The sequence below is a fragment of the Buteo buteo genome, chromosome 16 (assembly GCF_964188355.1).
Source record: "Buteo buteo chromosome 16, bButBut1.hap1.1, whole genome shotgun sequence".
Taxonomy (NCBI): Eukaryota; Metazoa; Chordata; class Aves; order Accipitriformes; family Accipitridae; genus Buteo; species Buteo buteo.
In genome coordinates, this window is record NC_134186.1 from 22,280,879 (window position 1) to 22,291,232 (window position 10,354).

At 41.4% G+C, this 10,354-nt stretch overlaps 1 protein-coding gene across 1 annotated transcript; it reads right to left on the reverse strand.

The window, feature by feature from the left end:
• Positions 1-298: 298 nt before the first annotated feature.
• On the reverse strand, positions 299-7,318 carry PRRG4 (proline rich and Gla domain 4). Its single transcript, XM_075047074.1, has 5 exons — positions 7,208-7,318; positions 3,997-4,160; positions 2,666-2,714; positions 1,792-1,927; positions 299-1,027 (listed from the first exon to the last, which is right to left on the reverse strand). Exons 1-5 carry the CDS (start codon positions 7,311-7,313, stop codon positions 799-801), a joined length of 684 nt encoding a protein of 227 aa, XP_074903175.1. The 5' UTR covers positions 7,314-7,318; the 3' UTR covers positions 299-798.
• Between the last annotated feature and the right edge of the window lie 3,036 nt (positions 7,319-10,354).

Here is a 10,354-nt window from a genome sequence, read left to right on the forward strand (position 1 = left end):
AACTGCAAGAGAAACAGTATTTTTGAAACCTGGGTACTTTTTTAACAAGGGACAAGTCTCCAGCTATTTGCTTAACATCCCCTCTACCTATTCACTTGGACCTGGTGTTTAGTGCTGAACATCAGAACCATTTGATAAAAATATACTTTGTCTGAATGGGTAGTGTGCCATGCAATTAATGGCTCGTTTTCATCCAAAATTACAAGTACAAAAATACAACACATTGAGCAGTGTGTTAACCAGCAATGTCTAAAACAAACCAATGTAATCCAGAAGGAGTAATATATATACATTTGAAAGATCAAATCATGAAATAGTTTTCATACTCAAATCTATTACTAGAATGAATAGATAATTCACACAGCAATGAAGTGAATATATCAAACAACAAAGCAGACTTCTTAAAGTGGTTTAAAGTATTAATAGTCACAAAAAATGGTTAGTGACAATAAAACCAATTAAAATACTGTTCCTTCTGAAGAAAAAAGAGATGAAACTATTAATGAAACATCAATAGTATGATGGGATGGCTCAAAGTGCATATAGAAGAGGGTGGCAGTACAAGACTTAGTCTTTATGCATTCCCTCCTCTTAGCGCAATAACCTTGTGCAAAGAACAGTCCTGCAGCCTTTGCAACAGATCACCTCTTTTCCCAAATGGGACCTTCACTTGCTCCTAGTTGTGCTAAAGATCTTTCACATTTTTGTAAACTGTCTTGCAATATGCAAGGTAGCACAGACTTTTTAAAAAAGTTTATGTTTCAGTAATCCCCCCTCACCCCAGAAGGAGGTTTGTGACTAAGGGGCAGGAAGTGACATAGACTTTTTAAACACCCGAGCCCCTGTTGGGGGCCCTGGATAAGGAGGTGGTGGCACGTTGTGTTGTCCATCTGAAGTAACTGCTTGCTCATAAGTTGGTAGTCCTGAATCATCAGTTCTGAGAGGAAGTGGGTTTAAAGAAAATTCTTCGTGCCTTCTGAAGATGCTAGATGAACTACGTCTTCTACTTCTTACATAATGCAAGTACCTAAACAAAGTTAACAGCATTATAAATGGCAGCTTCTGTTTTAAAGGGAAGAAAGAATATAAAGTCTTAGTTGGAAAAAAAAAACAACCCACCACTAAACAAAAAACCAAAACAACCCAAAAAAAACCCACAAAAAACCCCCACCCAAACCCCACAACAGAAAACACTTGCCTTCAATGATCATAAAGACCAGAAGCCAAATACTCTCTCCAAACCACAGGGTAAGAATAGCTCAGTAATGTGAAATTTATAGGGAAGAGGAGGCACAGAATCCCCTTGTATTCCTTTCAAGTTTAGGATAAAGGAACAAGCAGGGCTAAAGAATTGGTAAAGAAGTATTTCCTCCAACCTACTTCATTTCACATCTGAGGTAGACTACATGCCACAAAGAGCATACAACCTACTTCAAAGAGCAAACAGAACACATTAGACTTTCCATTGCAGGCCCCAACCTATTAAAATGATTCCATCTTTTAATAAGAGTATTTTGGAACCAAGAACACACACAAAGAAAAAAACACCCAAAGGTATGTCAGCCATGCAAGTGTTGTTTTTACATTGTTATGTTACTAACCAGCATAACTGCTGCTAGTGGTCACGTAACTTTGGTTCCAGAAAAGTAAGAACTAGAAGTCCCATTGGATTCTCTGAGAATACAGTTAGACCAATGCAGAGTGGTTTTTAAATTCCACTCTTAAGCAAGAGTTTGTTTTGGCGTTTTTTGGGTTTTGGTGGGGTTTTTTTTAAGCAGTGAAATTCCTTACCGTGGTGGTTGCCTTGATTTGCATCTGCTTTTGCAGCAGTAGAAGATAAGCAGTGCAATTATAACTAACAGTACTCCAGCAGCAACTAGACTGATGAGAAGTCCTGTAACATTAATCTTTTGTAGTGTCTCATCACCTGAAGAGAAAATATTGGTTATTTTCATTATGTGTTCTTTCTATCTACATAGTATACTGTATACACTGTAAAATACTAATTTCGCTGTGCTATAAGGCTGTTCCTTTCCACCAATATCTAGCTTGCTGTGTGAAGCCATAGTATCTGTGCAACACAACCCAAGAGTATCACTCACAGTCATCTTTAAAGCAAAAGTGAGTAAATACTCCCTTTTCTGTACATAAAACTGTTGAGATGTCCATCTTCTAATGCCTTCCAAATATTACTTCATGTACTTGTGACCATGATCAGGCTGTAGATCTTCCCTCAAGTCATACTGACCATTTTTCTAATAAAACATCTGGCATAAGACTACTCTGAACCTAAATCAGACTGTTATATTACTATTAAAGAAAGAGAGGGCAGGGAGAGGAGAGGAATAAACACAACCAAACCACAGAAAGCAGCTACAGAATTACTGCAAATTTACTGATTGTGTAATAAAACAAAGAAAGGTACAAGAAAGTTACATTGTTTTTACTTACAGACTTATAATGGAGCCCACTGGGAGTAAGATACTTCAGTGAGTATGTTTTATTGCATCAGATAATGCAATATACTTGCACAGTTCACAGTGAATTTCAGTAAAAAGATTAATTCTGATTTTGCTAACTGAATGCATGGTGTATTTTTAAGAATGTACTATTATAACAAACACAAAATACTGCAATATAAGAAAAGAATAAAAAGATGACTTGCCTATTTTTATTTTAGGTCCTTTAGTTGAATAGTCGTTCCAAAAATCCATCTATAAAAACACAAGGGATCAGATTTATATGAAACAGATAATTGACAGGCTTATTGACAATTTTTTTAAAATAGTACTGTGGGCAAAATTTAACAATGGCATGAACAGAAGCAACTCCTGCTGAAAGATTTGTACTTGCTTATCCCACCATATTTTTCTCATACATTGAAGTCTGCATAAATATTACAATTTCACAAAGGAAGGAAAAAATGCCAGCTGGTGAAAGAAAGAAGTGCATTTAACTGTCCAACGTTACCTCATATTTCTGCCCAATTATAGTAGAAAGCACATATTCTGACACTAAAAAAATGCTTACAATTAATCTTCGTAAATCCCTACAGAAGAGTATTAATAAGGCAAAGTCAAGTTCTTAAGAATCCGACATTTGCATGAACACTATTTGAATTCATATCAGCTAGGAGAAATAATGGGATTCATTTAAGTGAAAAAGAAAAACCTTTGCATTGTGTGACTGTTATGCATTAAATGTGTTTAGCTGTAATTTCCACTTTTGCTACCCAGCAAAAAACTCCCATCAAGATTCCAATTTAACACTTTTACCTTTTTCTTAGGAAAATGCTAGCAATGGCAAACTAACATTTCCACCTTCAGAATAGGAGTGTGTATTCCTTGGTTTTTCTGCAGGTTAGTGCAGAGCACACCTAGAATCATGAAGAGAGTCTTGCTGCATGCAGCAAGAGCCGTCTAGACTGCAAACAATCATCACGTTCCATTATTGGGCTGCAAGGTTTCTTAAGTATTTTTCTCTTATTTTATACCAGGTTTCTCCCAAGCTGTATATAGGTAGCAATTTAGAAGATAATGCTATAGGAATACTCAGCAATAGCTGAACTGCAGATTTGCTCTGTACTCCTCTCCCTAAAACACTTCTTTGGCATGACACAAGGACATGATCGGCCAATTAATACATACAGCATGTGGAACACATTCAAATTGGATGCTGAGAAGTTACTTAAAAAAAAAAAAAAAAGAGATTCTGAAAACACATGCAAGTATATCCACAAGCAGTACTTCTGAAGTTTCATTTATATGTATTTGCAGAATTGGAGCTCTTATCTAAAGTCTTCAAAGACAGTAGTACATATTCAAGTATATTCACTGCGTATCTTGAGCAATAACCCCATCTTATTGGGGCCTCTACTTTACAGTAAAATAAGCAATCATTTTAGGTGCTGTTTTCCGAAGGGCTACAGTATTTAGATACAGTAATGATTTAGTCAGTAACCTCCTTCAATATATTAAATTCAGTTTGAACAGCTACCGTTTTATCAGGGTCTTCAAAAACTTCTCTCGCTTCTTCATAATTGCACAGCTCTTCAAAGCATTCTCTTTCCAGGTTATCTGCTGTGAATGCTTCAAAATCAAATCTGTTATTCAGAAGATGTCGTCCAATGAATAAATTGGCCTCTTTTTCTGATGTAAACACTAATTTAAAAAAGTTGATTTAGAACAAGTTAGGAAAGTTAAATTTGCTATTTTTAAAGAATGGTTAGTATCCTAAAGGAGCACATCGAGACCACTTCTTCCCTTAGCATGTCTCAACTACATACAGGAAAAAGAAACATCAAGGTCTCCTCCTAAAATGTCTTCTTTGCTGTTAACTTTTCTAGCTATGCAATATAAAATAAACATATTTTCATTTCTCATAAAGGATTTCTGGTATTCTTTATACTGGCCAACAGAATTTGATTCTCATGACAGCTGTTGTTCAAGTTTTGGTGTTATTCTTTCTGGGATGTGAGCATCAGTTTTTTTACTGGAGCTTTTAAGAACAAAGTAATAGTCACATAAAGCATAAATTCAGTCAGATCCAAACTCAGCAAGACACTGGCCTACTGGAGGAAGGAGGCAAGGGGGGGGGGGGGAGATAAAAAAAATCTCTTCTGAAGAATCCTCAAAATATATTTATCAATATTCTGGTATCTGTGAGTTCCAAGTTTTCTTTACGGAATTTGGATTTTAAATCATGGCAGCAAGCCCTATTCGTTTTACATTTGTTCTCTTTTCACAGTTGTGGCAGCAAGTTTTATCTAAAGGTTGGCATATTGCCAAGTTTATTTGTTTTAAATTAGTCCGTGATAGGAATTTTACTGACAACAGGCACTTCGGAAGACATTTAATTCTTTTCTTCTTTTGTGCATATTACAGGCTCCATGAGGCCTCATGGAATAAGTTGTGAGGTGAGATTCCAGAAGAGTTAGTGAAATTATAGAAGGTTTTGGAATACAGGAATGCATTTTCTCACCAGGCATTTTCCATAGTCAAGTTTTAGCCTGTTCTTGCTATAGCTTCTTTCTCAAAAAAAAAAATTATTATGACAGAACTAGTTTTCTGGCTTGGTTTTCAGTGAAAGCCCAATCTGTATTCCAAGAAATTCAGACTATTTGGTTAAGTGAAATGACTAGAGGATTATTTTTGCAAGTGTAATGCAGAAACACCATTGTTACATACCAAGCCAGACGGCTAAAAAAGGAGATGAGATTCAGTATAAAGTTATTCAGCTACAAATTAGCTCCGTGTTCTTGTTAGCTTGTTTGGCTAGATTATCACATCATTCAGGAATTTTTACCCTAATAGTTACTGTTAGATCTTGCAACGGTATCTCAAAATGGTTTGCTCTCTGAAAACTAAGAAAATTGCAGTGCAACTTGCATATTGGCTGTTTAGGTCTTTAATATTATAGTATATTGAATGAATATTAGAGTATATATTTATGTAATTTATAGAATTCTACAGTATATAATGAAAGAGCCACACATGTGCGCACACATTTGTGTAGGAAGGGAAATCTGTTATTCTAAAGTAATTGCAAGAAAATCTAAGCTCAAAATATTTATGCTATATCTAAGATCAACCAGAGAGAAGGACTTAAAAAACAAATGCACAAGTGGAAAGGGGAAAGAATTACATGGAAAAAAATATCAGTATCTTGGTTCAGTGCAAATAGCAAGAATAACTTCAGTCTTCTGAAAGAGGTATCTTCAGTTTTGCTCAGAAGTGTTTCATCCCTTACCATGCAAGTAGTATTAGCTATACTTCTGAATTAACTTAGATAATTGATGCATTTTAATTAATGTGGAATGCATCAGCAAACTGCCTGGAGCCTAGGACCCCTAATTCCCAGTGATACATGCTCCTTTTCACTTTTGAAGAGTCTTTACCCATTTATCTGCACTTTTTTCACTTTGTAGGACATAGTCGAAGTACACCTATCTCTATCTCCGAATTACCTGCAACCTGGTGATTAAGATAGTATTTGGAGAATGAAACAGATAGATATGAATTCTCTCCTATATGTGAGGGAACTGAATGCAGTTCTGCAGTCCTTGGTTCAACAAAATGCTAAACACAGTTTTAGGATCCCTAGCATTTGATCAAAAATGCATCCACGCAATGTGCTGAATAAAGTAACTCTGCTGGCAAAAGATGTTCAGAAAATGCTGAAGGGGTAACCTCTCAATGCAGGCATCCCATTCTCTTGACAACTGTTCTACTCGCTAAATTATTGGATAAAGAGTTGGGCCCCTCTCTTTCCAACTCACTCCATCTTTAATGAGAGTGTGATCTGGGCCTATTGTCAGAGGAGAACTCTATTTGTGATAGAACAAATAGAGAACTCACAGCAAAGAGGCAGCCTGACACTTTATGGCCCAGAGCAATATGAATTTTAATGAATAACCTGTCTCAAGCATTTTTCTGCTAGCCATGTTTTCTGTTCAACATACTGCCCTGAAGGAGCCTCTCCCTCAATGTGATGACTTTTTAAAGTCTGTCTTAAGGTTTCAGCACTCTTTATCCACTGAGGAGACTGGACAGCTAAGTTACAAATTCCTTTTTGAAGCCCTGATGCGTAAATGTCAAGTATCACCCAGCTTAACATTGTAGTGCTTGAGTCCTTCTGGAGAACTTGATTTGTTTTTACCTCAATTCCTCTCCACTTCCCTCCCTCCAAAGTGAAGAACTGCAGTAGCAGCACTATGTTTATCTGTCAAGGGGTAGTAAGGGGATCTGGTATTGAGAAAAAATACTAATCCCAAAGAACAAGCAAATAAACCCTTTCAAATACAAAGCAATTTTAGATATAAAACTGTGATGTGCTGGAATAGTACCAAAGCAGTACTGTCTTAATACAGATTTCAAACTTCTGAAATTTTGATGTTACTTAGAGGGTTCTGGTTATATCAATGGCAATAACCCTAGAGACTTAGAGAAAGTTCAGTTGTCCCAATCTGCACTTACTACTGGATCTGATAAATACTTAATATCCACACGGAAGTCAATTATCAGTCATTTCAGCAAAAGATATTCAAATATTCTAAAATTAAGCATAAAACAGCTTAATTTTTTTAATGAAGTAAAAAAACCAAAACCCAACAAAACCAAAACTATTTACATACGTAAAAAGACTTCTCAGCAAAGTTAGATACAGTTTTATTTCTGGAAGGCATAAAGTCATGTTAAAAGTAAGTTACCATCTTTCCGTTCAGGTTGCTTCAAGTTATTTAATCTCCCTGTGCAGTGAGGAAATGCAAACATCATCACGTGCAGTTGACACAGCACTATCAAAAACGCAAACATGGCGTGGTACCTGTCAGACAGAAACTACCATGAGTTAAAAAAAAAAAAGACAATGCAATCTTCCCCAGTGTCCGTGATGAACCGTGAATGAATCCTGTAAATGAAGTAATCTAACGCAAGCACCTACATGCAGCTGAGGCTAATGGATCCCTAGAAGAAAGACACCGCTCCAAACTGGTCCTGCGTGCCTCTTGCTAAGTTTTCGTTGCGTAAGACCCACGCGTGTCCCCGGGCCCCTCTCCCCACAGCCGGCAATACCTTCTGCCCTCCTCTCCCGGGGACGGGGCTCAGCAGAGCACCAGCCCGGTTCGCTGGCAAATTAACGGGGAAGGATCACACCCACAGGGCTGCCGGTACGCTCGGCAACTTCGGATAGCCACGGTTTTGCTGCCAGAGCAGCTACAGCGGGCTATAAAAGCCACCCGACCTGGGGGGACGTACAGAAACCATTTTCTCGGGAGAAAGCCGCTGCCAACCCCCTCACGCCCCACACGCCAGGGGAGAGCCTGCCCTCTCCCACCTAGGCTGACTGTGGAAAGTAAGAACGAAGACAGACCGCCGTTCTCCCAAGAGACGCCCAACAGAGGAAAAACACGATCGCCGCCCGAAGCGGAGACGTTGCGCCGACCACCCGCTGGGGAAATACTCTTGGGAAGTATAAACAGGAATTTTCCCTTAACGCCGAAGGAAGAACCGCCCTGCGGCCCTGCCGGGAGCTTCCCCCAACGGCTGCTCCAACCCCGGCCCCCCGAGCCCGCGGCCGCCCCCCGCGAAGGAAAGCCCGCTGTGCCGCCCCTCGCCCCGGGACCGGCCCCCGCTGCCGGAGCCGACTCGAGAGCCGGTCAGGCTCCGCGAGAGCGGGAGGCGTCAGTCAGGAAAGCGTCTCCCCCGTCCCGCCCGGCGCCGGGGAACGTCCCGCAGCCCGCCGCGGCGGCGAGAAGGGGCAGCGTGGAGAAGGGGCGCCGCTTCCCGCCGCGCCGGCCCTACCTGCCCCGGCGAGGCTCCGGCGGCGACCCGGGGAAAGCTTCTCTCGGGGCAGCGTCTCTCTCTCGGGGCTGCTGCCGCGGCGCTTCCTGGAAAGGGCGCGGCGGAGTCACACGGCTGTACCTGGGCCGCCCCCGCCCGCCCTGCCCGGGGTCCGCGCCTCCGCGGGCGGCGGCGGCGGCGGCGGCGGCGGCACCGGCGGGCCGCGGCCTCCCTGGGGCGGGGGGCGGAAACGTCCCTCGAACCTGAGGGAAAAGGGGGTCGGGCGGGAGCGCCGGGACGGCCGGAGCGGGAGCTGAGGCAGTGGCGGCGGCAGCAGCAGCGGTGGTGTTGGGGCTCTCCCTCGGGCGCCGGCCTGGGCTTCGTTTCCAGAAACCTGGCGGTCTCCTCAGCTCACCCCCAGGATCCCTCTGAGGACAAGGTAGCAGTCCTTTTGTCTTCTGTGAACACCTTTTGCTGTTAAAACTGACTTTTTTCCCCCTCCTGGGTTAATCGTGATGCTGAAAACCTGGTTTGGCTTTTTATTCCTCAAAAGTAAAGCTCTTGTCTAATGGCAGGGTGTCTGCTGAGCAGAAGCTGTGGAGAGGTGATGCCTCCCGAACAGGGGTGAGGAGGTGCGTGTACCTTTTAACTAGCTTCTTATCCACAGTTAATTACTTGCCTAACAGCAAACTGGAGTATTTGCCTCCACCAAGCTCTTCTAGCCAGAGGGGGAAAAGGACCAGCATAGGTTTTGCACAGGTGAAAATAACTTTGGCAGGTTTGTTGTGGTTTGGTGTTTTGGTTGGGTTTTTTTGTTTGTTTTTTTTTATCAGTGAAGACAAACCTTAATGTAAAACTTAACCTTAAAGGCTAGAGAGTGGCAGATGTGGTTCCCTGAGATGCATGAGGCTGGTCTCCGCTAGCACACGCCTGCGCTGGGGCCTCCCTTCACTCTCCTTCCCAGTGCAGAGGAGCAGCCTGGCACGGAGGCTGGGTTCAAGCACATCAGTCTGCGTCTTTTGGCTTCTCCAAGGGACAAGAGAGAAGCAGTTCAGTACTTCACATTTGCTTTAGGAGTCTTTTCCCAAACCAGGTATGGTGCTTACAAAGGACAAGAACTGGTGTTTGAAAAGCCTTTTAAAAGGTAAGGTTGAGAATGCATTTAACACAGTGTACTGGTAACATCAGATATGTGAAGAATTTTGGAATAGGTTGGGTTAAAAACTGCACACCAAAGAAACTCTTGAGACACATGAGTGGAATGATTTTGCTACCAGGAAATACAGGGACCAAAAGTGATTTGTGTCTGTGTTAGCATGTCTCCTGCAGTGACTCTGGATTGTATTATTTATTTAAGTGCTGGAGTAACTTGTATGTATGGAAGCAGGAAAGAGTAGAATGAGCGATACCACTGATGGAAGTGATCAGATATTCTCCGGAGAAAACCAGAAACTTCTGATGTGTGGAATAAGGAAAACTGTTTGGAGGAAGGATGACTGTAGTTAAATAATTACTTTATGACACCAACACACTGCAGTTGAGGTGCTTAGTGAACATGTAACTTACAAGCTGGGGTGGTTCTAATGCTTTTTAGCTGGTGGAGATCTCAACAGACAACTTTGTAGTATGATTGTGTATGTTTATAACGCAGTGAAGGACTAAGATAATATTGTGTAGGAAAAGAGCAGCAGAGATTGTTTATTATCTAGATAATGCTAAGGAGACAAGAATACTTGGTTGCTACGTGTTGGAAAACAGGAGAAACTGCCATTACTTTGTAAAGGACCTTAGAACTTCTTCCTGTGTACCTTTACTCAGCCCTCACCCTGACTTCCTACATGACTATCTCTGTGAGGGTGGTGTCAACCAGTGAAAGAGCGGCTGCGAGCTACAGCGCAAGGCCATGAATGCACAAGAGCTCTGGGGTGTCTTCAAGTAAAGTACCCGCATGCATATGTGGAAATCTTTTATGTGTCATAACAACAACCTTGTATGAGGAACCTCTGTTGTACAAACAGCAGGTAAATTTCCATTGCGTTGTGCCACCATTGCAGATCATTGTTAAGAGAGAGGGA